Consider the following 27070-nt stretch of genomic DNA (forward strand, 5'->3'; position numbering starts at 1 on the left):
GATCTACAGACCACAGCGGACGCGTTTACACAACCTCCATCGTTACCAAACCCTTTTAAGGCATACGTATGAGTCAAAAACTATGGAGAAAGAGCTTGGGAGCTGGCGGGTCGATAACATGCCCAGGCAGAATTCTGCTAGGACATCGGTCTGGTACTCCAACGCGCCTTAACCTCATCCACATTATCCAAATGTAAGATGCGCATCAACTTCCGCGATTGCAATGCATCGCATATTGCTTTTTCCTCTCAGCTCGGAGGGGTGATGGCTTCTCGAAAAAGAAATGCGGCAAGCCAACTAACGCACGGGGCGCCTGATCCCCTATCGACATCGGCATCGTCGGAGTGGTCTTGTCGTTATTGCACGCATGCATGATACACCTCTTTTGTGTAAGAACTGGTTGGTTACTTCTCGAGCCATGCCAGTCGCGAACGTCACATTACAAAGAGCCTTGCCAAACGAATACCAACCACAGCACAGTTGCGGTGCGAATTCCCGACTTGTCCCTTCGCGGCCTTTCACCCGTGTCATTGCTGAAAGCTGTGCCAGAACCGCTCTCTGAACAGAGAACAGAGTGGGAAGGCTATGTAGCAGTTGAAATCTGGACGTGCACGTGTGCAGAGCAGAATGTGGGTATCATATGACCAGGGCGCAGTCGAGCTCAGGTGTAGGGTGGTTTGAATGGGGTTGGGGCGTATTGGCTCTCTGAACATGGAAGAGATTCACGGCCCGTTTTACGCTCACAGTGGCATTCGAACCACGGTTCTCTCACCAGTGTGAAAAAAGCCGCAGTAGCAGAAAGCACAAGGGCTCACCTTTCTAGAAACAAAAACTTAACCACTCAACCCACTGTATAAATAGTACGACGTTTATATCTAGACCCTTCATCACACGGCGCCAATGGATTTGCATCAATCAGCCGACATGTTTGCGACGACAAAATCATGCGAATCTGTCGAACCGGCTGCAGACGTAGTCTCTGGAGTCTACAAGCTTGCGATAGAGGAAGGAGACGACTACAAAGTACACGAAGACGAATACGTGACCCCTGAGGAGATTGACCCGTATGATTCAGACGACTCTGATGCATTTGGATACTGTGTAGATATTGCTACTCAGGAGCTCCAGCATGCGTACACACCAGTTTATACGCGCGCACTACTCGAGGATGTAAAGTACTGGGCTGATCGGATTCGTGGAGAGTTCTCTTTAGCATCTAATAAGCGAGTGCTCGATCATGTTGATGCTTCCGGGCTGAACAAGAAAACGTACAAAGTCTGGAATCGAGATGACGTCAATGCCAACACCATCCAAGTTGAATATCTCTCGCGAGTTGAGATGCATCCTGACTTCCAAAGTCGATATGGAGACCATTCAGAACAGATCAAGACTCTCCGACGCTACAACAAAGACCACGAGCAAGACTGCATCAACACGCCATATACTTTCATAACCTTTGATCGATGCTTCTTTAATGAACATAAGAACACAGCAAAGATGAGGACATATTGGAGCACTATACAAAACACAAAACGCCTTTGGATAGCGAGTTCCGCGAGAAGGCAGCTGGTGGAAGCATTCCTAGAGACAGCCAAGACTTGCCCACCGATCACGCAGGTTGTCTGCTTTGGAATGGGCGCGCTTAATCTCAAGAAGAACTGGTACCAGTCCGCCATCCAATATATGGCCATCTTCAGCATCATACAAGCACTGGACCAGTACTACCATCAGGCGGACTCCAGTCGGCCTTTGATCAAGCTGGTACTACAGGATCCGAATTACGAGACCGAAGATCATGAGATCTTGCGAAAACTATTCAACAGCAACAACGATATCAGCTTCGTGTCTGACCCGGATGGTCTTCTCGCAATCGATGCGGGTACACTAGTCGTGACAGCCTATCTCCCCTTCCAAATGCCTCTGGTCCAGATAATAGCCGATCTAATTTCGGAAAACCCTGGCCAAGGCCCAGCGGCAATACTATGCGACATCATGGAAGTCAACACTGAGAAGCGGAAGTACTCGTTCAGCGAGCGCGCATCTCCACATGTTGCCCGGCACTTCACAAACCATTACGAAAGGGAAGAGGATAGATTTGAAGATCACGGATTAGATGATGAGCTCATGGCAGATGTATATGGAGAAGATTGGGTGGAGAAGGAAAGGATGTACTGGCTGAACAACATGGATTTATGGGTGCGAAAAAGCGGCGGAATCCAAGAACCGCACGTTCAAGATCAGTAGGCAAGTGAAGGTGGCTCAAACGTTGATATACTAGCAAGGATATCATTAGGACTCACTTCCATGACGTCAAGGGATATCCGTCACAATGCCAATGCGTATTTACGACGAACTGAATCGGGTAAAGGTTTTTAACTCACACATGTATCAAAATTTTGCCGCCTTCGCATGCGCTTGAGACATTGGAATGAATGGCCATCGCAATGCCTGGGGTATACATCAGTCTGTTTCACTACTGATCTACACGGCTGCGACATGTTTGAGGACTACACTGTTTGTTCGCAGTTTGCTAGTGAATACGTACAATGAGGTGCGCCGTGCTATAAATCACCCAGATACATTGATGTCGATCTCATCTGCATCTTCCTCAACTCACCGATTAGTTCATACGCTGCTTCTTCCCCTCTCGCTTGCCATGCCAGTAACCACAAGGTCTCAGTCTAAGGCCAAAGAACTGGCATCGGCCTCCGAAGAAGTCATGACTACTGACTTTGATTCTGATTCAGACCTAGACTCTGAAATGTACTTTGAGTATGAGGGAAGCGACACGGATGAGGATGAAGAACCGCCGGACGAAATGGATGAGTATCTTGTCGACCTTGATGCTCTTGAAAAGCAACGCAACAACACACCAATCTTTACACGATCTCTCCTTCTTCAGATCCGCGAACAGCAACGGCAGATACTCGAAGAGGCACGTCTCCCAAGCGACAGCCGCAGGCTACAATATCTCAGCTGGCGAGCCCCAGATGGTCGTCTTACGAAGGTTTGGGGGGATTCAAACCTTCTCGGGTTAGATCAAGAGCGGAAGCAACGTGTCGATGTTGAGTTCGCACCCCGCGTCGCCCTTGATCCAGAGTTTCAGCGCAAGTATGGATGGCACGTCAACGCAACCCTCATGTTACGGATATACAGCGATGCTGTCACTACTCATAGTGGTACAGAGAAGGTGTATCTCGATGCTCCTTATGCTCTTCGTATTGAGGATCAGGGCAGGACTCTTGAGCACCAAGATGCCAAACAAATGCAGAGATACCGTGATGCCATCGCACAGTCGTTGGCGTTCTGGTGGAAAGGTGACTTGGCCCGTAAGTTTACCCAGAGGATCAAAAGCATCGCAGGCCTCTCAGCGCCGATTGAGAAGATTGTTTGTTTCGGCCTGTCTGTACCGCGGCCGGGTCGGATACATGACAGTGTTTTTCAACACATTCCCATTTTCAGCATGGCGAAGACTTTAGCCAGGCACTACAAAAAATCTGGGTTACAACAGGATAAGATCAAACTCTTGCTTCAAGAGCCTGATTATGAGGAGAGAGACTGGACATTGCTCGGCGAGCTTCATTTACTCATGGACTGTGAAGAGAGTAGCGAACTAGAATTCGTAAACGATCCAGATGGGCTTCTTGCCATTGACTCCAGCACCATGGTAGTCGCGCCACATTTACCCAGCTATTACCCCTGGATACAGATCATTGCTGATCTCTTCGCGTCGGGATCGGGGCCAGCTGTCATTATCGGCGATAATCTCGCTGTCGACCTTGATAAGCAAGTCTTCGCTATTAACGATCGCGGGTCGCCAGTCGTCGCGAAGTTTCTCTCAGAGCGGTATGAGGAGTTTCAGAGTGTCCTCGAAGGTGAGAAGTCGTGGAATGAGTTACGTCTGCCTGCAGGTATAACTGGGTATGATCCGTATGCGATAGATTGGTTGCCAGACATGGACATCTATGTACGACACGATGGTCTTGATTGTTAGTACCCGTAGGTATTGCTGGTCGTGATTCAGCATAATGCAGCCCAAAAGACTAGCAAGATAGCATATATCACAATGACTCGCGATCTCTACCCTTCTTCTCATCCTCATGCTTTCTCTCACCCGCAATCTTACCACCTCTTTACCCTGTTCTCCTCTTCCCTTAGGTAGCCTCAACACCGCCAAAAAGATAGGCACAGCGAGACTCGAACTCGCATCTCCCTATATACATTTATGGCCTGGGTCATCGCCCCCGAGCACAAGGGCCAAGCCTGCAGGACCAGCGGCAGAGCTACACACCCATCGCGGTTCTATTACTAGGGCATCTTGACCATTAGACTATATGCCTTGGATAGGTTCGATAGCTTGCTGCAGAGTAAGAGAGGGTATGTCAGAGTGAACAATAGGGCGCTGAGAAAAGGAGTGCGATGTTTGACGGCGTCTGTGCGATCAAACAAATGCGATGGCAAACCATAGCGACAGGATAAAGGCAGTGGTCTGCAATACCCAGACACAAAAGCGAACCGACAGGATGCAAGGAACAGCAAAAAGATTTGGACATGGCGAGAATCGAACCCGCATTTCTCGTAGCCAAAGACATTCGTCTATGGAAATGGTGACGAATGGAATGAGCCAACAATTTGCATTGATGAAGAGAGCCAACGAGTTGAATCGCCGGATAGGGCCACGAATTGTATTCATGGGGAGAGAAGGTGTACTGTGCTCAAGCGTCCTACCATTAGACGACATGCCCGTGAGATGGTGTTTGATGGGATGAAAGGGAATTTGACGGCATATGTAGATGCTGGTGGCATGCAATATTGTGGGAAATGTGTGCGGCGATGCGGAAGCGTCATGGCCTGATGCGAGAGCTCCTACGCGTCATCTTGGTGTGTTGTGGCAGTCGCTGATGGTCGTGGCAGGCGTGGCCGGGAGGGTTGCGGGAGCTTTGGGAAGGCACGATGAGGCAGGAGCGTGGAGGCCGACGACTCCGTACCCCACAATATTCTAGCGATGGAGACACTATGTAGTCATGAATTCCTATTCTATGTCGTAGGCCTACTCAAAAAGGGTATAATCGCATATAATCATCCACTCACTTGATACCCTGCCAACAGCCGCCAGACCGCTTCCATCTAACTCAACAACTCTTTAATATCCTCAATCCTCTGTACCCTCTTCTCCTCATCACTCATCATACCCAGCGAACTCGCACTGCAACACGTTAGCACCCACCCTCAATACCTAATCACAAATTTGTTCACTTACATAAACTTCTTCCTCTCCTGTATCCTAAGCATCTTCTCCTCAATGCTCCCCTCCACACAAAATCTTATAACCTTGACCTCCCTCTCCTGACCCATACGGTGCACACGATCGATAGCCTGGGCCTCGACGGCAAAACTCCACCACGGATCCATCATGAAGACTTTGTTTGCACACGTCAAGTTCAGGCCTACACCGCCTGCTCTCAGACTGAGGAGCAGGACGTATGGTTTCGGGGATGTGGTGAACTCGGTAAGGATCTGGGCGCGTACTTTCTGGCTGATGGAGCCGTCGAAGCGGAGGAAGGGGATGTGGTCGCGGGTTAGAGCGGGTTCGATGAGGTCGAGGAAGGATGTGAATTGGGAGAAGACGACTGTTTTCGCGCCCTTTTCTTCTTTGCGTGTCTTTTTGAGATGGCCTAGGAGGGCTTGAGTTTTGGCGGAGCCGGTGACGCCGATACGACGGAGGCTGATACGTGGTGTTTGTGTGGACGTTGGCGGTGCGTCGGCGGCGCGGAAAGCGTGGTCGTTCTCGTCTTCGGGGGCGTTGTCATGCCGGATGACTTCGAAAACATCGCGCGCGTTGATGGGTTCGCGGCAGTTCCAACAGCGTGGTATCTCGTTCTTATCGCGCTGGTGAGCGATGTAACTCAGCAAGCACTCCTTGCAGGCTGAGTGCCAACAGCCGGTGACTGCTTGCTCAATCATAGGTTCTTCGGAGCAGATTGGACATTCGGCCGCAGATTCGTCTTGGATCTGTTTCAAGACATGTGCGCCGAACCTGTTGACATCTTGGTCGCCCTCGGCAGTGAAGCGTTCAATTAGAGAGGAGAGGTCCATATCATCCGCCAAGCCATTTGCGAGATCCGATGCTAACGAGGCGTCTTCTTCGTCAGCGACAAGGTTGCGATTGCGTGTCAGTACAGGATGGCAGCATGATTGCCGTAGTCGTAGAATTTGCGCGAAGATGGTTGTATACGACTTCATCAGTGTGCCGGCTTCTGCATTAGCATTGACCAGACTCTTTGCGCGCAGGAAGATGTGGTCGTACACATCCCGCTCGTCTTGTGACAGCACAATCTTCTCAACTTCGATTGTGCGAGGGGGTAGTGGTACCAGAGCTTCACCGTCGGGCGTCTTCATGTCCTTTGTTCGACGAAGCACCAGTGGCTCTAGCACCGTCTGTACCACATTCAAGGCACGTACAAAGTCGCCTGATTCGAACGGTACGGTGATGAACGTCTTCCAGAAAGAGAAGTTCGCCCATGGCTCGACCTTGAGGAAACGAACCAGACTGAATAGATCTTCCAAGCGGTTCACGATGGGTGTTCCTGTGAGCGCCCATCGATGTTTTGCACTGAGCTCGTAACATGCTTTCGCCGTTTTCGACTGTCGGTTCTTGATGTAGTGCGCTTCGTCGAGGATGATGCGGAAGTATTCGAGCGAGAAGATGCCACCATGCGAGCCACGGTTCCCTTCTTGGGCAACCACCTGGTTGTACTCTGATAGAACTGTGCCGTAGCTCGTGATTATAACGTTGGGCGCATTAGCTCCGTTTGATGCGCAACATAGCTTCTGAAGGTTTACAGCCTTCTCTGAGCCATAATAGAGCATGGCCTTCAGTGTACCTTCTTTAGACGCCTTTTCGGCTTCGCTGTGCCATTGTGCCAGCAATGACATGGGTGCTATAACGAGTGTAGTGTATGGCGCAGGCTCGACGTCGGCACTAGACTTTTGCAATCGGGGGAGAGCCTTCCGCGTCGTCGAAACATCCTCGTCAACTTCTGTCCTATTCGTATGGATCAAGCTGAGCATCTCAATAGTCTTGCCCAGACCCATCTCATCAGCGAGTATACCGCCAAGGCAGTTCTGCTCTTGTTTCGGGAACTCAAGCGAGAGCTCGCCAGAGTAGGGATTGACGTAGAACATGGTCTGGTCTTCGATGGTCGGTATTGGCTGATTGTCTGCATCGTGAGTTGGCCACTGGTATTCCTCCCACAAGGGATGCATTGAGGTCTCCTTGTCCTCTATCGACTCATTCCTTTCCTTGCTGACCATCCAAAAGAGCGCCTGCTTCTGATACTTGCGCAAGTCCATGCGGAAGGTGCTTGCTGGCTCCATGGTTGGGGTGTCGAAGTCAAAAGACTGCGCCTTCTTGTACAGTGAGTCCAGTTGATCTTGTTCCAGCTCTTCTCCTTCTTCGGCTTCGTCGGGTGGCGGGGAGGATGTGGGGTTGGTAGACGTTGCAGGCGTGGAGGATGTTCCGTTCTTCGGCTTCGGCTTATCACCTTTCTTCTCCTCGCTCTCTGCTGCCTGTAATAGACCTTGTCGCTTGTGCTTCGCCGTCTCTTCATTTTCGCGGGTCGGTTGGAGGTTGATGTTATCGAAGAGCTTCACGAGAGCAACTTGCCGTAACCGAAGGTCTCGCTCGTCGGACGATTCCTTCTCTTCGAAGAGATTGATTTCTCGATTGTTGTCCGGTTTGGCAAATCTACGCGAATCGAACGCTGCGCGAACGAAAAAGGCTCGTAGCTGTAGGTATATAGTATCGCCTGTGCGTATCTTGTCGGGCGTGTAGACAACCGAGCCGTCGAAAGAGCAGACTTTCTGATCGAGTAGCACAGATACCCAGGCAGCTGAGTCGTTGTCCAACCTGCCGACTTCAGCACCACGCTCATTCATGAACCTGACTACGATATCCGGTTTCGAGAGTTTGATGACCTTCTTTGCCTTGTTGAGTTTGGGTTGTGGCTTGGTGCGCTCGATGCGTATCTTTTCGTCGTGCTTCAGCTGAGATCCGCTCTTGGTAGCAAAGCCCACGACGCCAAATGAGCCTATGTAGCGCTTACTGGGCATCTCTCGCAGTATCGTGGGTGTGGAGGTGCCTGAGCCTGGTGTGGAAGCATTCGATATTTCAGATTCGGTTCGATTGAGGGTTTTCGCTATCGTCATCTGAATGGGCTGCCGACCGGATTTGAAGACGGGTGCGGGGGACGGTGAGGGCATCTTGCTCCATGAGCCGTCCAAGTAGAGGTTGATTGCTGCATATTGTTAGCCATGCAACTGCAACCTCACACTTACTGGCATACCTCGTTCTACATTGCTTCCACTGACGTCTCTCAGCTTCTGCAATACCGTGGTAGAGAGCTCTCCAACAACGGCCTGGAGCATTCCGACATCGAAACTCCCAAAATCGGTCTCTTCGTCATTGCCATTGCTTTCGTCTGGTGGTTCTGCGGCGTGTAGTGGCGGCGACGATGGGGGAGGTTCGATGGGTTTCGACGGCGGCTGAGTAGGGGAAGAGTCTTCTATAAAGAATCGGCGCTTCTTGACGGGTCTCTCGTCTGGATGTGGTGACTCCATGGTGTTGTGTCGTGTGTTGGTGTTGGGCTGTCCTCGCATGCGCCCAATTCGTCCAGTCGCGTCGACGCGCTTTCACGTGGCGACTGCGGGTGATCGACGTAATAGCGTCATACAACCCACCAGTCGCCGTGCACTCTTTGTGCCTTACGAGCAATTGCGCCTCCCCCAGATTGCGCAAACACATGCATCTTCTAGGGCTGTAGATCGATTTTTTTTTCATTCTCTGCTCGATTCCCATGCATCTTGGCTCTGTACAGTAGTTTCCGTCTTCTCAAAAGTTTTCAATGCCACCTCCGAGGCTCTGCACAGCTCCCGCTCGGCGCATACACACCTACCCAAGACCGCGACGGAGGCAATTCCACACTTCGCCACGACTTCAGAATGCGGCGCGCCCCTCAGAAGATGAGATTGCACGCGCACGTGCTTACTGCGCGAATCTAGTCAGGTAGCTTCGCCATGGCAACTCTGTTCTGTCGCACACTGACGAAACGGCAGAACATACGATGCACCCTCACATGTCCTTCAAACCTTCATACCGCAATCCTCGCGAGATGCCTACCTCGCGATCCGCGCCTTCAACGTCGATGTCGCCCGCGTCGCCGACACGACGAGCACGCCCACAATTGGCATGATGCGCATGCAATTCTGGAGAGATACCGTTACGAAAGCATTGGCCGGCACACCTCCGAAGGAACCAGTCGCCATCCTATTGGCACAAGCAGCTGAAGATCTGCACGAGCGATCTGGTGGGAAGGCACGACTGAGCAAGAACTGGTTCCATCGCATCATCAACACGAGAGAACAGTATCTAGGGAACCCACCATATCCCACTTTGAGTGCACTGGAAAGCTATGCGGAGAACACATACTCGACTATGTTGTATCTGACGCTATCAGCGCTGCCCCAGGCTTCACTCACCACCGACCACATCGCATCGCACATCGGCAAGGCCATGGGCATCGCAGCCGTACTGCGAGGCATCCCGCTCATCGCATTCCCACCGCAACAGCCACTAGGCACAAGTAACTCCATGACTGGGCAATCGGGGCCCACACAGGGTGCCGTACTCCTCCCACTCGACGTAATGGCCGAAGCCAACGTCCGCGAAGAAGACGTCTTCCGACAAGGCGCTTCGGCCCCCGGTCTCCGCGACGCCATCTTCACTGTCGCGACCCGCGCGAACGATCACCTCATCACCGCCCGCGAGATGCTGTCCAAGCTGCGATCCGAAGGCACGCTCGGTCACGACTTCGAACACCAAAACGAGGAGGAACATCAGTATAGCGCACAGCAGATGAACACAGGTCAAGAAGCACAATTGGCCGAGGTAGAACAGGCATTTGGTGTCTTCATGCCGAGCATAGCGACACAGTCCTGGCTAGATAGGTTACAGGGTGTGGACTTTGACATCTTCGATGCGAATCTGAGGAAGGTCGACTGGAAGTTACCCATGAAAGCGTATTGGGCGTATAGTCGACGAAAGATATAATGTTCAAAAAGAATGAAGCATTTACCGATGTACTTCTCAAGGCTGCAAGGTGCTCAAGCGATAATGCTGATCTTTACCAGTACATCGAATGGCAAGGTGCAAATCAAAACCCGGGAAGTGGACCCAACGCCATGCAAAGACCCGGTATCCTTTTGAGTTCCTCCTCGTTTTGAAACTGAGGTAGGGAGAAAGAAGAAGGTATGGTGAACGTCTGCCTCTTTATATACTCGTTCAGGGCCCTTGTCGCAAACGAGCTGGTGACCTAATTGAACTTTAATGAGAATGTAATGGCACTGGCGAAATCGCTCTTTTCAATAGCACGACAGGTTTCCGCACAGAACGTCATGCATATCGACGTGAACTTTTTAAAACAGCTCTCATGAAGCTTCTGATATTGGTTTTTCATTTTCGTTTCCACTATCAGGAGATAGACGGGCCGCCGCAGCACATCCATCTGATTCCATCGAGTTTTTTTGACCTGAGCTTTTGAATCTGGCGTGTCGGAGGTCTCAGAGTCTTGGAGCAGGAGCCGAACAGGAGCAGGACAGACACTCATGTCGAAGAACTGTAGGCTTTTGGAGGTAACGTGTTGGAAGTTGGCTTTCAGTGGAAGAGAGAGAGAGCAGTGCTCATAGTCCCTTTCTGATCTAGTTTTGGAAAGCGAGGGCCGAACACATGAACGGCTTGTTGCTAGATTTCGGAGCAAGAGAGAAGAAGAAGGGAGTTAAGGAGTAAGTAGGTGCATGGAAGGTGAGGTTCATGTATGCCAGGAACGAGAGGTGAGGCCACAGCGCAGCATGATGAGCTGGCGTACGCTTTTTGGGAATATCGTATTCTCACACGGTCCTGTCGTGGACACAGATCATGAAACGGTGTACCTGTTATTTTTGAACACCTCAGCGCCGAGAACGACATGGCACGAGGGTCTCCTTATTTTGAGATGTTCTTGAAAGTGATAAAAGAATGTAGGAAAGAGAACGGGTCGAGCACTGCGAAGCCCTATATATACAGGTTTATATTGCGAGCTACTTCCGATGAAGATGTTGCTGGCTGGAGGGCGACTGCACATGGCGTGAAAGATACTTTGTCTTGAAAAGTGCACATTGATACGGTCTTTGGAAAGTTTGTATGAGAAGACTTTCCGAAAAAAGATACCAAGACAATCGATGGGTACTTCACACTCCTCCATTCTCGGCGCAGGTGAACAGTGTTGGTAGAGCCTGACATAATACAGATTGGCCGGTCATGCGCAACGGTATGTAAGATTGGAAGATGCCCGCGACTATAACAACGCTGCTTCTGTTCGCAAGTCAGATTCTATGCAGGAAGTATGCATCCGGGACGCGTGTAAAGTCCAAGCAAACTATTGATTTGGATAAATGACACGAGAGGCGAGGTTTAGAGCCCCGCCCTTTCGTATCCGATTTGGTTAGTCTACGCACCCTCCCTGTCATTCTCCCGGAGGGTATCATGTTCGCGAATACGTCGCTGTGGTAGTAAGATACATTTACCTTCGTTCACAAAATCCGTACCGTGATTGTCGCAAAGACAGCAGTTGAGGATGGCGTCAAATGTGCGTGCCCTTCGTTGCGACCCCCTGACCTCGGGCTATCCCCAAGCTAACAACAACAGCCAAACGCTTCGATGACCTGGGCGGCATCGTCCAAAGAAGATGGTTCCAAAGTGAGCTTTCTGGACTTACCGCGCGAACTTCGCGACATGATTTACGAGTCCGCCTTCCGCATCAAAGGCGCTGTTCTCGTTTACTCGCGCGACCCCTTCGCAGTTCGGCCGGTGATGAGAGTGCTGAACATCCGACATGGCGGCGAAGGACCGATTGAACCGCAACCCTTGTGCAGCGGCCAGATCCCGGTAGCACTCATAAGGACGTGTCGACAGCTTCGCGCAGAAAGCAGCCCTGTTTTCTTCGGGTCCAACGTCCTTTCCTTTTGGGCCCTGGGCAACATCGACGTTGGCCTCGCCAACCGACTCTTGGTGAAGCACATTGTAACTGAAGCAAGTCCTCGCGGCATCTTTGACAAGTCTCTCGAGCATGTGAGCTATTGCTGGAAGAGAAGGTTTTGGCCTGAGATTTTGCGCAGCAGCGACGCGATACTGGAGCAGTTCCCCAACCTGGACACGCTGACCTACTCACTGAAGCCGCCGCGTGAGGAGATTTGGAAACCTGCTTTCTTCGATGTGGCCAACAAGACGAGAGAGCAACGTGTCGATCTGGTTGCTAGTTGGATGAGTCAAATGTGTTCTTGGGAGGATGAGCGACTGCGTAGGGTTTTGCATCTCGAGATGGTGCCTTCGCCTGGGCTCTCGAGAGATGAATATGCGGGTTCGCGGTTTGTTCCTGAGGACGAAGACGTCTGGGACTACACTGAGTTCGTGGATGCGTTTGAGCTGATGAAGAGATCGATTTAATCAGACAGGCGGACAAGCATATCGATCATATAAAAGCAATATGAGTATTCTGTGGGTGGCCACGTTAGCAGAACCATCGTTCGGTGCAGGATGACGGAAGGAGGCATGATCGCGTGGGCCTTGCCTTCCCCGCCACATTGACCTTATTTCATGAGCTGTTGGCACAATACGTGCTTTTCTTTACGCGATGCAAGCATGAAACCTGGGGTTTTGTACTGGCGTCCACACGAACTGCTCGCGTCAACCGGTACCTAGGTAAGCGACGAGGCTAGATCGCCGGCCGATTCCGGCAACTACACCCAAGCCGCAGGTGTCAAGCACGGCATCAAGAAAACGCCATTCCGCGCTCAGATCTTGCGAAAATATCTAAATATCATAAGACATGTTTCTCCGACCAGCTCGCACCTGCACACGGTCACTCCACACATCAACCCGCGCAATCACGGCCCGGCCGTCCATAAACCCACCAAACGACGCTTTCCGAAACCGGCAAAACCTAGTTCCCAAATTTTCGACAAAACAGTCATCATTGCAATTGAGCAGCAGGCGATTCATAGCAACCTCCATACCGCGACTTCAACAAATTGGCTCCGCAGAACGGATTTCAACATCCAAAATGGCAGGCGACGATCACTACCTCACGCTCTCATGCCCGGATAAGGCAGGCATTGTGTACGCCGTCACGGGCCTGCTGGCAAAGGAAAACCTCACGATTCTCGATCTCCAGCAATTCTCCGACCCGGACTCCAAGACGTTTTTCATGCGTGTGCATTTTGGCCATGCAGCAGATGTATCCGCGCTGCAAGAAAGCATGAAGAAGCTCGCTTCGGAAATGAGCATGACATACCAGATCCAGCGGGTAGACTCCAAGCCCAAAGTCCTCATCATGGTATCCAAAATCGGACACTGCCTCAACGACCTCTTGTTCCGCGTCAAATCTGGCCAACTCAAAGTCGAAGTCCCGATTATCGTGTCCAACCACCCCGAGTTCGCGGAGCTGGCAAAGAACAACGGCATTGAGTTCCATCACCTGCCTGTAACCAAGGACACCAAGGAGAAGCAGGAGACGCAGATTCTGGATTTGATTAAGCAACATAATATCGACCTTGTTGTTCTGGCGCGCTACATGCAGGTCCTCTCACCGCGCCTGTGCACGGAGATGTCGGGCAAGATTATCAACATTCATCACTCTTTCTTGCCTTCGTTCAAGGGCGCAAAACCTTACCATCAGGCCTACGAGCGTGGTGTCAAGATTATCGGTGCGACCGCACATTTTGTTACCGCGGATCTGGACGAGGGACCGATCATCGAACAGCGCGTTGCGAGGGTCGACCATGCTTTGAGCCCCAAGGAGTTGGTCGAGGAGGGAAGCAATGTTGAAAGCCAGGTTTTGGCTGCGGCAGTTAAGTGGTGGAGCGAGAAGAGGGTGTTTTTGAACGGTCAAAAGACTGTCGTGTTCAACTGAAGCGTGCCATCAAAAGTCGACGAAAAGCAATGTAAATATACACATGTGTCATGAAAAGCCTCCGAAAATTAATCTACAATGGATTGGGCACGCTTACCACTTGACGCGCAGGCCTTCGAAACTTCTCGGCATAGGTGGAAAGTCAGCAGACAGGCCATCTTCGCCAATGTACTTCTCCTTCAGTAGCAGACAGGTCGAGCACAGGCGCTCCCCGATTGAGTGTTGACCGAGCCAGATGCGGCCTTGAGCGCTGTAAAGCAAAGTCGCGATGTCGGTGAACATGTTCGATGTAGGATTGGTTTGGAGGTCGGTATCGTTGAAAACGTGCGGCTGTGCGTCGAAGAACTCGTCATCCGATTGCGTATAATCGTCGGTATCGTCCGTTTGAAGCATCCCGGTATAGTCCTGAAGCTCTTCTAATATCGTCGAGCCTTTTTGAATCGTGTCGCAGACACAGTTCGAGTTGTGACCGGACCTGACGCATTCTGTGACGGCTATGCGCGCAGGCTCGACCAGTCCACCAGCGAATGAACCGTAGTCGTCTCCGCAGTGGGCGCATGCAGTTCTTGATGACTTTCCAGCGCCGTGAGGGATATGCTTGGCCTGAGTCAGCACACGGACGAAGGTCCTTCGTGTCATACCAAGTTGGCAGAGATAGCGATCGAGCTCTTCCCGCAGATACACTTTCAACTGCTCAATGCAGTCCAATACTGCGTGGCACCAAGCTGAATAGATACTCGGTAGTGCTTGCAGGAATTGCTTATGTGTGAGGTTGTCCTCCATCCAATCAAAGCCCTTCATCTGCAGGAACGAGCCGGCGTTCACGACCATTGGCAGCACTACTCGGCCGCTTGCACGTAGAGCAAGCCAAGAGCCTATCGCGTCCAGGTGCCTCTTGCTAACCCCTGAACGCTCCTCGTGAGAAAGACCGAGGATCTGCTGGATGTACTTGTTGTGACGGGAATGGTTGAGAACAGATCTCATCGCGTGTTGCAGGGCGGACCAGATATTACGCGCGCTAAATTCGACATACTCCTCATTCACGGTAAGGTGAAGTAGCCACGTGATACTGTTTCGTGAAATAGGAACTCGTTCTCTCGCATACGCTCTCTTGAGCCAGTCGTGCACAGTCCAGCCATCGCTGTCGGCGTCGGCGATGTCAATGCATTCGCAGAAGAGTCTGAGCATGGCGATCTTGATATCAGCGTGCTCATCGGTACAAAATGCGACGAAAAGCGATATGGGCGATCTAGTTTCGTTAGCAGAGATGCCGTCAGTTGACACTGGGGCCCTACAAGATCGCATCAGAAGGTCCTTCATACACCAGTGCAGACTTGTCTGCTCCTCCCTTGATCAGCAAAGCGCATAGCTCGACGCGACCTGCTGCGGCGGCAAACTGGCCAAGTCAGCATCCTTGAATGAGTTCTCCACACAGGAGTAGCGTCTTACGTGCAATGGCTTCCATCCTTTGGGGCTCGTGTCTACTACGCTTGCCATTCCCTTCTCTAGAAGCGCTTCGACAGCACGGGTCTGACCGGTGCGACAGAGCTCGAAGATAAGCGAGTCATCGGGAACCGGGCAGGTTACTGTTATGTTACAGTTAAAGAGCCAGCTCCGCCCCCCGGATGCCACAACAGCTTCGAGGCCGCTCTGTATGCCCATGTACTGTTGCCATCTTGTAGGGTATAATATCAGCGACCTGACGATCTGGGGTTTCCTACGTCTCTTGGAAGACTTGTTGTCGTGATGAATAGTCGTTGTGCGTAGCCAAGCACACCCGAGTGCAGTGCGGATGGTTGAGACATGGTGTCTTACGCGATACCGCAGATTCTCGGCATAAACAAAAGTCTTGGTCCGCAGCTGTCCACATTCATCGATCGTATAGCCGTCTTGTGAATAGATCTCCAGCGATGTCGGTTCGAAGGTGGTGACCGCAGTTTGTGCGATGGCGTGCAACATGAGCTCCTGTACCTCATAATTGATCGAGCTGCGCTCCGTGAGCATTTTACCCAAAGGCTGTAGTGCGTTTGTCGTGAATGAAGATGTCATTCGACGGAGGGAACGCTGGCCAACGAATTTGGAGGGGATACTTTGCACTGGTGTCCAACTAGACGCATCCTCGATCCCAGGCAAACGAAGTGGGCCTTTCCGGACGGGTTTAGAAGCGTCATGTCCTTCGATCTCTCCAAATACTTTCAATCTTGTCGAAAGACGGGAAGAGCGAGCTTGAATCACGCTAAGTGTGCATGGTCAGCGAACCGCTATTGGCATGCATAGAATCGCGTCGTACCTTTCGTGGGCCATAGCTAGTGTGAGAGTCGACTTTGTGTCGTTCAAAGAGTCACGGAACCGTTGGATATGTTTGCTGTGAAGGGCAGCTTTAAAAGCTGTACGTACTCGTTGCCTTCGCGACAGCGATGAAAGTCCGCCATCGAATCTTTCAACAATGAGTGTTAGATCCTGAATGATCAGTGGTAGCTTGCGTGCCGAAATCGGTACACTTACTGCAATCTTGGCTCGGCAGTGTTGCACACCTTCTGCTAGACAACCACCAAAACTGTTGCCATGGGATTCGACTCTCTGGAAGACTGAGATGAGGAAGCGTAGATCTTCCTTGATGGCAATGATCTCCCGAGGCGCATCTTCGACTGTCTCCCAAAATGTATAAAGTTTGATACACGCTTCGGTAAGTTGGAAAGCCACAGATATGACAGCGAGGCCTGGATGCTATTAGTAAGAGATGACGAAATCGTTCATCGAAAGTACCGTTCGCCGCAATCGAAAGTCCTTCCATTGTTTCTGCAGCTTGATTACTGATTGCATGGCAAGAGCAGCCGGATTAGAGCTTATATTGCAGTGAGCCTACTGCGGTACAGCAAAGGGGCGAGGTTCACGCACGTCTCAGCATTGCCCAGTTGTGGCTGCGCCAATGCATGCTCAATGATTCCCCTGCAGGTCGCCTCGTGCTTCACCTACGCGAAATCCGTGCTGAGCATGCCTTTGAGCCTTGCGCATGGTCATAGCTGGGAGACCGGGAGACAGAATCGAACAACAATGTGCACGGCAGGTTGACGCGCTTGTGTGAGTAACAGCCATGACTGCTGATATTATAACCGGAGAAGAGCCAGGTAATGGGCAACTAACTTCAATGGTTTACAAGACCTGCCCATGAGCTTGATACGATTTCGATGTTCGGGCGACGGTTCGTCAATGGAGCTCGGAATCAGGAGGCTGGGTCGATCGACGCTTCCGCGGAGTCTTCCGCCCCCACACTATCCACTTGTGGGTGCAGCCGTCACGTAACGGGTGTCGAGGTCGACGCGTTCCAGGGAGCTCTAGAAGACGAGATCGCTTAGAATAGGTTGGAGCATCGCATGCCGCAAACTTTGATAAGATGAATGAGAGCTGAGTGGGTGGAGACACGGGAAGGACCAGCGCGCTAACGACAGGAGCGGCACGTGGGCAGCCACCCGCATCTGTTGGCAGCCACCCATCTCGCTTGGGTTTACCATCATTTCCATCGACGTACGTAAACAGCAAATAGTCATGGCCATGCTTTGAACGCGTTTGCCTTCTGAAACACCTTAACGACCCGGGCTGGCGTCCGGCTTGATATCCCCGAGGACGCGGCATCAGCGCTAGACATACATATACGGTGGATACAGGCTGCGCCAGCCGAAGCGGGTGCATGACGTTGCGCTGCTGCTACCAAAAGCTTGTGGTTGAAACTGAGTCTCTTCGATGCTCTACTACATTACTTGTGATAAACTGCATCGCATGCTTGCAGCAAGTCGACACCTCACAGAGTAGCTATTCATCCTCCGTCTTCAGCTCGACTCATATCTTTCCATTATGCCGCCTCGTCAAGCCTGCATACGGTGCTCCTCTAACGATAGGCGCGATTTCCGAAGCAACGCCAAAAGCACAGTGGTTCACACTCTGGAAGTCGCCAATCCCCTGATACCCATGTTCCCTCATGTACTCTGGATCGTTGCTATTCGCAAGAACACCAAACTTGAGTCTAGTGTGCATCAACTCCAGTGGAAAAGGGTCATTGCCCAAACATGCGCCGCGGCTGATGTCATCCAAGGTGGTGTTTCGTGTGGTAACTAGAATGCGAGAGAAGCCAGTCGAGAATGTTGTACCATCTTGCCAGATTGTGAAAGCGCCGAAGAGGAGGATGAGGAGTGTGATGACGACAACTGGCGCGTAACATTGCCAGAGCCGTTCGGGGACGTAGACGAATGAGGATTGGAGTCGCGAGCGGTTCACTGTGAGCTGTTCTTCGGCGACTGCTAACATCTCTGGCGCTGATAGCAATGACAGAACCATGTCTGAGTAGAAGGTCTCGATCTCATCCGTTAGGTTTTGCTTAGGCTCGCTGTTCTTCTGGACTAGTCGTGTCTTTGTGACATCAGAATAGACTTGTGCATAGTATGGTCCAGGTAATGGCGGGTCGAGATCGACGTGACCGCGGAGGAAGTCCCTGAACATGTCGCCGACAGCATGGTATGCGGCCGTTTTCTTGTAAAAGCCCACATCGCTCCGAGGGCTGATGTATTCTTCCGCTGGTCCCGGATCGAGGGTGTAGTTGATCTTGCCGTCGACTCCCCGCGGAAAGCTGGTGTCTAGAATGGGCCTCTGCGGTTCTAGCTTGACCGTGGAATTGAAGAAGGGTTCAGTGAAGTTCCAGCTGACTGTATACTTAGTCTCCATATGTATACAGCGCATGATTCGCGCATCATAGCGATGTGTCCAATTCTTTGCGAGGGGGTCATCCTTCGCGAGCTTTACCGTAGAATTGAACGCATAGCCAATCCAGAGCGCAGGTTCTGACTTGAAGACACCCAGATCGACTGGAGTTTCACCATCAGGTATACCACCCGGACCTTTGCGGAAGTTGTTGGCTTGCGGGCGGGCATATTCGCCCTCGTCGACGTCGGCGTAGTAAACGAAGCGGCCTCGCGGTGCCAAAATGCTCATGTTGAAGGGCGCACCCAATTCTGTTAGTCTCTCGTCGTCATCTGCACTACTGGCTATTTCTTCGCATTGGTAGCTCGGCCCAACAAAGCTTTGTTCGTACGTGCAATTGTACCGCCCTCCACAAGCGTCTTGCCGAGCATCTTGCCTGATGTTGGGACGGTCCAAGTTGCTATAAGCCAGCAGAAGAGCGACACGTCTTAACTCCGCCGAGGGCTGATCGTAATAGTCAAACCACCCTGGTGCCGTGCCAGCAATGTCGGTAGTATTGTAATACATCATCGATCTCTTGTTGCTTCCGTCGGCCAACTTCACCGGATTTCGCCAGTCTTTTGTGGACTCCATCGAGAAGTTCAGCGTGGGAACTTTGAGATCGATTGTCTCGCTATCGAGATAGGTTCCGAAGGTAAGCGCACCGGGCGAGAAGATAATTGTTGCCAACGGGACCAGCCAGATGACCTGCAAGCCAGCATCTTTGATTAGTGATGTGTTCTATTCTGTTCTTACAGGGATAGTTACTCACCAAGGCAATAGCGCACAGAACCGGTGCACTAGAAAGGGCCTCCCAATTGCCAAAGATTGTTGGATCTTCCGTAGCCCCGAAGATCTGGTCGATAGACAGCACTGTGAAAGCCCGGTCCCTAAACGCTCTCCACATGCGCTGACGGAACACCAGGACCACACATCCGCCGAAAGCAAGCTTCGATAGATAGGCAAGTGCGCGCCCATACAGAACCCAGCGAAACTTCTTGTCCTCGTCCTCTTCTCGCTGGTGGTGCAAGAAAGTATACAAGAGGTGTTGAAGAAGCGCAAACACGATGCCCATGATGAAAGCAAACACCATGAGTGCTGGCCCACGCCAGTTTACTCGCCATTGAGTTGACTGCGTCGCCCGATGTGCTATCAACCTCTCGGTCATGGGATCTGTTCGCGCTCTCGAGATGCCCGATCCGAACGAATACAGTGTATCTGGTGTCCTGGAGTATGGTGGTCGTGGCCCTGGAGAGTAGGTCGGAGGAGAAAAAGCACCAGGCTTCGTATTAGGCGTATCCTGCCGCCAATACGTAGAGCCTGGTGATTTGGGTGATGGCATGGGCTCCATTTGGATACCTAGGCCTGGGTCGTTGACGTTTTCGCTGTATCTTGATGGCGTCCCGCGCCTGCTCTCGGTGGACTCGTCGCTTGTTCGCGAAGGTAAAGAGGCATAATCTGGTCGGGATATGCGAATGTCTGGCGATGCAGGTAGATATGAGTAGGGCCGACTTTGAGCATCCATGTTGGCATTTGTTGGAGGCGTCAGAAATCGGATTGGCACATAGAGCGCTTGGCTGGATCATGTCTCAGTAGTTTGAGATTCTGTAGTTGCATGTTTGAAGAAGATAAGGGTCCGCACTGTGGAATAGGTATCCTAGATGGTTTTACAAAAGACCGGTCAGCATTTTCGGAATGGCCGCTCTGGCCTCGTAGCTGAGCTGCATCTTCCTAGGGCTGAGCTGTAACCGTCAGCTGGCAGGGGTTGCACACGTTAGAAGCTCATCATCTGATGTCAGTCGGTCCCCGGTGCTCGCACGGGAGTGTCGCAACAACGACGGCAGCCAGCCGCATCGCGCGACCGACTTCTCAGGCCCTTGGCTGCGCCTGGTCCATTCGCGCGCGGAAACCATCATAGTGGCGATGGGTGGCTTACACATTTGAAACGGTCAATGCTGCGGTTGAACATGACGAACGCCTGATGAGCGGTGTCGTGGTGTCTGGTGCAGGAAAGCCATAGAAGGAGGCACGGAGGAAGCTCGGACGGAACAGGTGCGTTAGCCGAGAGTCATCCGCAACAAGACATGTACGTGCTGCAGCAGCAAACAAAGTCACCACTACGGGACACAAATACATTTGTGCGTACGAACATGCTACAGCGATCTCGCTACATTCGAGAGGCAGTTATTGAAACCTGTCTATCACCCTCAGTCCGTCTTATACATCTCAACAGTCCAGCCCCCTCAGATCTCGTAAAATCTCCTCGCTTCATCCTCAGTCACAGCGCTAGTGTGGCACCTGTTCAAATCCACAAGTCCATACTTGCTCCCCTTGATCTTCCACCACATATCGCGACGATTGCCACTCAGCTTGCCGCCCAGGATATCTTCCTTCAATTGCTTGATGAAGGGATTGTATATGTCTGGCTCCTCGAGCTCAATAAGCTCCTCGCGCATGACGCGAATAGCCTCCAGTGCGCGCCCATAAGCATTATCGCCCACACTATTGCTGATAAGGCCGCGGATCTCCTTAGCAACATCGTCCACAGCTTCTTGGATAGACTCCATGTCGTCAGACGCGGCCAGGGCTTGCTTGAATGAGGGTATGAGGTTGTTGGTTTCGATCTTGACACGCTTGGGGTTGCCGAGGAGTGCGTCAACATCGAGACCGGAGAGGGGCTTGTCGCGATCTCCACGCTGGCGTTTTCCTCGACCTTTGACCTTTGGTGGGACTTTCTTGACATCTGCTGCTTCCATCAACCTCTTCATTTGCTTTTCCGATGCAGCGAGGAGCTCTGCTGGTGGCGCGGAGTACTTCATTAGGATCTCGGGTGGATCGGGAATAGGCAGCGTAGGGTCGGGGTGCGTCGCTCGCCATTTTATCACATGCCCAATGCGGTGGACAAGGGGTGAAAACGTATCCTCTGGTTTCGCGTACTCCTCTGGGTTACCCTCTTCGTCGCGGCCAAATGTTGATAGATCCATTGCATCGACATAGTCGCTCATTGCGTCAAGGAGCTTGTCGGTAGGCAAGTCTCTATGCTCTGTGATAGTTTTGCCACTGACTGTGAGCTTTCGATCTAACGGTGGGAACTTGTACCGTCTCATGTCTTCCTCGAAAGGTAGCTCAACATCGACCAGAGCCTCCCACTCCAGCTCGATACGGGGAACAAGGAGCAGCAACACTGGAGGTTTGAGGTCTTTTGCCACCAGTCTTGCGATCGCATAGCAATCGGCTTCGTAGAGAGCGTGAATGAACGAAGATAGGGCGAGCTGTGCTTGGGTATTGGCCTTCTGCGGTACGATGAAGTTGGAGCGACCAATGGGAAGATAACGCTCGAACTCCTCCATCTTTACAAAGCCGACCAATTCTAGAGACTGTTGGGTTTCTAGTTTGACGACATTCATATCGGACTCTGAGATGTGCACTGCAGTTCTGCCGTATTCATAGCCGCGCTCTAGCTCGTCAAGCTCAACAGGGTTCTTCAGACCAGGCTCATCCAGGTTGTCCACTTGGTAGAGGCGCTGGTTGTGGACAGCTGCCAGATCGGGCATCGGCTGGTCTTCGCCCACGACAGTCGCCGATGACTGCCCCGATGGGCCCGGATCCGTTCGTACTGCGAACGTACTTGCTGTGGGCGGCTTTGATATCATAGTACATGGATATCGTTCGACGTCAATGGTAATGGTGGCCTCGTACTTGCTAGCATCTCCCAATGTAAGCGAGCCTCTGTAGCTCTGAACAGGGCGGGTTTCCTTGAGACGCGGTGTATGAAGTTGATCGACGGCTGTCGCAAGTGTGCCGAAGTTGCCATCGCAGTCGTCTATAAAGCTTTTCAATATAGCTTCGTTCTTTGCCTAGTTTGGGTCAATCATTGTCCGCTTTGGCGATCGTGTCACATACCTTTTCCGCGTTCTTGCCCTCCTCTTTATAACCCACATCTTCGTCATCAAAATCGAGACCGAGCAACACGATCTCGAATGGAGCAGCCGGATCTTTGATCTTCGCCGCCATTTCTTCGAGATCGCCTGTGTCCATTTGACCGCGACCGTCAGTCACAATGATCACCCTGCGATCGTACTTCAATGGGTTGCCTTTGGCACCTTGTGTCCCATTGTCAATCATGTGAACAGCTACCGCAAGAGCAGAAAGCACTATGGCTGTTAGTAGGAAGCAGAATTACAGATGCGTGGTACTCACGATCGCCGCTATCTGTTTTGCTTGGTTTCAGTTGGTCTTGCAGCATCCGAATATCGCCGAGTAGATATCTTGCAACTGTTAGTACATACAACACAACTCGTGTCTTAGGACTTACTGCTTCAAATCTGAGAAAACCTTGATATTCTCATATCCTTCCCCTTCTTCCATGACACCATTAAGACCAGTCTCATCTGTCCGGCAGCCAATCACGCTCATCAGCGCGGTCTTCCTGCCTGACGCAACCTACATCTTGATTAATTCTCTTGTCAGACCATATTTGAGGGGAAATTGAAGCGTCCCGAGCATCGAACATACTAAATCTCCAAATGAACGTCGACTTACAGTAGTGGTAATCTTGTCCCACACATACTCCAACGCCCAATCCAGGTCTGTCTGATCGCGGCCATGTCTCTTTTCACCCATTGACCGCCCCAGATCTAGGATGTAGACTGTCGCCTCTTTACCAGCCATGATTGCGTTATAGTATGCTTCTTTTGCGCGCTTCGCGTGTGGTGACTAGCGTCGCGTGCCGCTAACTTTACGACGTCAAAACACTGGAGGCCGGATGAATTATGTGCTTTGGCAGTGTTGGACGTGATGAATTAGAGAAGTCGCAATCAAAAGAAAGAGCGAAGGCGTGAGGTGTTGTAGTCGTCGCATCGGACGGCACGGTGTAGCCTGTTGCGTTAGGCAAACGTGGCACGGACCATGCACTGGAACGCGAGAACCCGTGACGAAGCTAGCCTCATGGAGGTCCGGCGGGAAGGACATAGCACGAGTTCGTCAATACCTTCATGATGTCTCATCATAATGCAAGTCAAGTGTGACTTCTACAGTCTAGTCTACCTCAGGTCTATCTTCGCAATGTCTACATACGTTCATCCAAATCTCATAGTAAGAGCCTCAGGTTTACTCCCCATAACCTGTTCAATCTCCTCCAAATTCTCCTTGGTCAGCTTGCGATAAACATCAACCGCCTTGACAGTCTGATAAATCTGCTCCGGCCGCGACGCACCCGTGATAGCACTCGACACGTTCTTGTTTGACAGGACCCACGCCATGGACAGTGTCGCAACGTCAGTATCAAGCTTCTTCGCAACCTCCATGAGCTTCTTGATCTTGCCTTGTTGCTCGTTCCACGCATCGCTGCCAACGCCTTTCATGACGGACTGAATGTATGGATCGTCTGATACGCGGAGACGCGAATCTTCTGGGACACCGTCGACGTATTTTCCTGTGAGGAGACCGCCTTGAAGCGGTGAGAAGATGGTGAGACCGAGACCGCGGCGGGTGTAGAGGCCTGCGTCTTTGAACTCTTGGTCTACCTTCTGAGGGCGGAGCAGTGAGTAGCCAGGCTGTTCGACAATGGGACCGATGAGCCCGAAACGGTCGGCGACGGCCCATGCCTCTTCGATCTCGGAGGCGAGCCACTCAGATGTGCCCCAATAGAAGGTTTTGCCTGTGTTGATGAGGTAGTTGAAGGCGCGTACTGTCTCTTCGATGGGTGTATAGCGATCTGGGCGATGTGCGTACAGAATATCAACGTAGCTTAGCTGTAGTCGTTCGAGCGAGGCTTCAGTTGCTTCGATGAGATGCTTTCGTGATAACCCAAGGTTGTTGATCTTGTTGCGTGGCGAGGGGAGGGCGGAGTTGTGAGTACCCCAGTAGATCTACGCCAGTCAATACAGTTCTATGATCTAATCCCGCTCCAGCGTGTAATACCTTGGTGGAGACGACAATATCGTTCCTGTTCCAATTGAAGTGTTTGATCGCCCGACCCATGACCTTCTCAGACTCGCCCTTTGCGTATCCTTCAGCGCAATCGAAGAAGTTGATACTGCAGAGAAACATATACAAAATCAGTGTACATCACACACGTGTATCGTATGCTTTGACTTACCCAGCATCAAATGCTGCTTTGAGACAAGCGAAAGTGTTGTCATCGCCGACATGACCGCCGTATGTGAGCCAACCACCGAGGGAAATGGCAGAGATTTGCAGTCCGCTCTTGCCCATGAAGCGGTACTCCATCTCGGGCAGATCTTTGGGTACTTCGGATTGAGACATGTTGCAGAGTGGAAGTTTGAGAAATAGGTGCCTTACTGTCAAAAGGGAACACGTCTGGTTTATATTGCGATAGCATCATAGTCTCCAACTACCGTGTGTAAGCAAGCCACCAACGATACCGCACGATACAGTGCAGGACGATCTGCTGAATGTGGTTACTTGCTCTAAATAACCATCCAAGGTGGGGTTACTCGCTGCAAGATACCCCGCACAGAGGGCACAAGGGCATAGGCGGCGCGGGAAATACCAACTTCGTCCCGCCTGTCGTCATCACTACGGAAGACCATTTTAGGCGGTGGGAAGGAGTATTCGAGGGGTGTAAAGATAGCAGAGAAGACTGCGCTTACAAAAAAAAATGAAAGCACGGGGTGATGCGACCGAGCATGTACGGCAGAATGCCGTGCAGACATTCCGGAAACCATCGACCGGCATGCCCTCTTCTACACGCAACACGCTTCACCAGATGCCTGGGACCATTCTCTTCCGCGGACCTACCTTGGCGGCACCAAATTTCTCCACGTACCATTCCTTTGTGCCTACGGCCGTCACTCCCAGGTTTGTAGCGACAAATATAGTCGCGCAGACCAGTGTCCAATTGACCCAGCTGCCCTCAGGCGCTGCTATGAGCGACAATAGCGCGTAGATGACGACCTCGCAGGTATAGTGCGGGCAGAGTAGGTTCGTGAATACGGTATGCGAGGGAAGCTGGTAGCCGTTGCTCTCGGTGCGGAGGCGGTAGAGGTAGCTGTGGTAGGAGTGTTGCAGCATCTGCGCGGTGACAATTCCCGGCACCAATGCCACATTGCCGGTGGCATTGCTAGGTGTCTCAACCCAGACGGCCATGTTTATCGTGATGTAGAAGAGAAGTCCTAGAACCCAGTGGGCGAACCACATCCGGCTCTTGCTCATCGAAGTGTATGCGTACGACTCGAGCATGCGTCGCAGGCCCTGAAGCAGCAGGAGCGCCCAGACAATCTGCTGCTGCCTGCCAGCTTCCCACGCGTGCAGTCTCCATGCCCAGAACAGCGAGCAGAGCACGGACGTGATATAGAAGTGGGTGAAGTAGTTGTGGGGCACTTGTAGCGACGCAGCGTAGTCGAGGGTACGTGTGAGAAGCGACTGCTGCTGAACGGGTGGCTCCTTCCTCCCGCTCACGCCGGTGACACGGGAGCCATAAGCAAGAAAGCGCGAGCGCAGGGCAGGAACAGCCTGAATGACGAGGATCTAGTAAGCCGGACTGGTTAGTGAGGTTGCATGTGGAGGTGAATGGTGCCGCGATACAAGAAGAGACGCAGCGAGGTAGAAGATGCGCAGCAGGGCCACGGGATGCAGGTCCTCGACGCGGTGGCCTATAGCTGAGAGCGAACGCGATAGCGAGGCCATGTCGGGAGTATTGAAAAGTGAACGCGTAGGGGGCTGTGACGGCAGAATGATGAAGCCCTGACTGGTGCTGACCGCTTATTCGACGGGCGAGTCACGTGCCATTAAAGCCAATCTCTCCGTGGTTCTCGCGACCAAACAATCTGGCCCGCAGGAGATGATGAGGGCTAAATAACGCGGCAAAGGCCGAGTTAGCGGCGGTTTGGAACCTTGGGAGTCCTGTTTCGGCTGGGATGGCGAGCCACGAGGAACACGGGACCAGCAGCTCGCAGCGCTCCCTATGAGTGGAAGAGGCCGACTGACAGACAGCGAGCCACGCAGCAGCAAACGTCACGGCCGCACGGCGCGGTAATCGTGATGTCGCGTCGCTTGTTGTTCTCCGTTCACGATAGACGATGGCTTGATAGCAGCACAAAGGCGAGTGCAGGGTTGCCTTGACGATCCATGCCCCCCATGGCTGGCGCAGGCCGGTGAATGGTGGAGCGCTGCCTGCTACTGGCAAGCCTCTCAGCTCTTCTCCGTGTCGCTCCTCCTCCACTACACCTCACAACGCGCCTTCATCACCCACCCCCGACCGCGCCGTCCATCGCAGCCCGTCGAGCAGCCCAGCGCCCTGTTGTTGTTGCCGCCCGCGCCCACCCTCCTGCAGAGGCCTCCGTTGTGCTCCTTCCGTCCCTTGCTCTGCAAGC

General features: G+C 52.1%; 11 protein-coding genes across 11 annotated transcripts; 5 read left to right on the forward strand and 6 right to left on the reverse strand.

Annotated features, from left to right (window-relative positions):
* Positions 1–924: 924 nt before the first annotated feature.
* Positions 925–2244, forward strand: J4E90_002271 (uncharacterized protein; the record flags this gene model as incomplete). Its single annotated transcript, XM_051431852.1, has 1 exon — positions 925–2244. One exon carries the CDS (start codon positions 925–927, stop codon positions 2242–2244), a length of 1320 nt encoding a protein of 439 aa, XP_051294986.1.
* Positions 2245–2656: 412 nt separating this feature from the next.
* J4E90_002272 (uncharacterized protein) lies at positions 2657–3994 on the forward strand (the record flags this gene model as incomplete). The annotated part of the gene is made up of 1 exon (XM_051431853.1): positions 2657–3994. The coding sequence occupies one exon, from the start codon at positions 2657–2659 to the stop codon at positions 3992–3994; it is 1338 nt and encodes a 445-aa protein (XP_051294987.1).
* Positions 3995–5127: 1133 nt separating this feature from the next.
* Positions 5128–8619, reverse strand: J4E90_002273 (uncharacterized protein; the record flags this gene model as incomplete). The annotated part of the gene is made up of 3 exons (XM_051431854.1): positions 5128–5206; positions 5261–8297; positions 8346–8619. The coding sequence occupies 3 exons, from the start codon at positions 8617–8619 to the stop codon at positions 5128–5130; spliced, it is 3390 nt and encodes a 1129-aa protein (XP_051294988.1).
* Positions 8620–8903: 284 nt separating this feature from the next.
* J4E90_002274 (uncharacterized protein) lies at positions 8904–10108 on the forward strand (the record flags this gene model as incomplete). Its single annotated transcript, XM_051431855.1, has 2 exons — positions 8904–9064; positions 9115–10108. 2 exons carry the CDS (start codon positions 8904–8906, stop codon positions 10106–10108), a joined length of 1155 nt encoding a protein of 384 aa, XP_051294989.1.
* Positions 10109–11827: 1719 nt separating this feature from the next.
* J4E90_002275 (uncharacterized protein) lies at positions 11828–12538 on the forward strand (the record flags this gene model as incomplete). The annotated part of the gene is made up of 1 exon (XM_051431856.1): positions 11828–12538. The coding sequence occupies one exon, from the start codon at positions 11828–11830 to the stop codon at positions 12536–12538; it is 711 nt and encodes a 236-aa protein (XP_051294990.1).
* Positions 12539–13154: 616 nt separating this feature from the next.
* J4E90_002276 (uncharacterized protein) lies at positions 13155–14003 on the forward strand (the record flags this gene model as incomplete). Its single annotated transcript, XM_051431857.1, has 1 exon — positions 13155–14003. The coding sequence occupies one exon, from the start codon at positions 13155–13157 to the stop codon at positions 14001–14003; it is 849 nt and encodes a 282-aa protein (XP_051294991.1).
* A 93-nt stretch (positions 14004–14096) lies between these two features.
* Positions 14097–15678, reverse strand: J4E90_002277 (uncharacterized protein; the record flags this gene model as incomplete). Its single annotated transcript, XM_051431858.1, has 2 exons — positions 14097–15197; positions 15670–15678. The coding sequence occupies 2 exons, from the start codon at positions 15676–15678 to the stop codon at positions 14097–14099; spliced, it is 1110 nt and encodes a 369-aa protein (XP_051294992.1).
* A 2162-nt stretch (positions 15679–17840) lies between these two features.
* Positions 17841–19809, reverse strand: J4E90_002278 (uncharacterized protein; the record flags this gene model as incomplete). Its single annotated transcript, XM_051431859.1, has 2 exons — positions 17841–19475; positions 19801–19809. The coding sequence occupies 2 exons, from the start codon at positions 19807–19809 to the stop codon at positions 17841–17843; spliced, it is 1644 nt and encodes a 547-aa protein (XP_051294993.1).
* Positions 19810–20977: 1168 nt separating this feature from the next.
* On the reverse strand, positions 20978–23405 carry KU80 (ATP-dependent DNA helicase II subunit 2; the record flags this gene model as incomplete). Its single annotated transcript, XM_051431860.1, has 5 exons — positions 20978–22591; positions 22638–22888; positions 22935–23002; positions 23050–23177; positions 23250–23405. 5 exons carry the CDS (start codon positions 23403–23405, stop codon positions 20978–20980), a joined length of 2217 nt encoding a protein of 738 aa, XP_051294994.1.
* A 407-nt stretch (positions 23406–23812) lies between these two features.
* Positions 23813–25001, reverse strand: J4E90_002280 (uncharacterized protein; the record flags this gene model as incomplete). The annotated part of the gene is made up of 3 exons (XM_051431861.1): positions 23813–24604; positions 24657–24771; positions 24835–25001. 3 exons carry the CDS (start codon positions 24999–25001, stop codon positions 23813–23815), a joined length of 1074 nt encoding a protein of 357 aa, XP_051294995.1.
* Positions 25002–25457: 456 nt separating this feature from the next.
* Positions 25458–26384, reverse strand: J4E90_002281 (uncharacterized protein; the record flags this gene model as incomplete). Its single annotated transcript, XM_051431862.1, has 2 exons — positions 25458–26225; positions 26283–26384. The coding sequence occupies 2 exons, from the start codon at positions 26382–26384 to the stop codon at positions 25458–25460; spliced, it is 870 nt and encodes a 289-aa protein (XP_051294996.1).
* Positions 26385–27070: the final 686 nt, after the last annotated feature.

The sequence above is a fragment of the Alternaria incomplexa genome (assembly GCF_024043165.1).
Source record: "Alternaria incomplexa strain BMP 0042 chromosome Unknown scaffold_2, whole genome shotgun sequence".
In the NCBI taxonomy this organism is placed as follows: Eukaryota; Fungi; Ascomycota; class Dothideomycetes; order Pleosporales; family Pleosporaceae; genus Alternaria; species Alternaria incomplexa.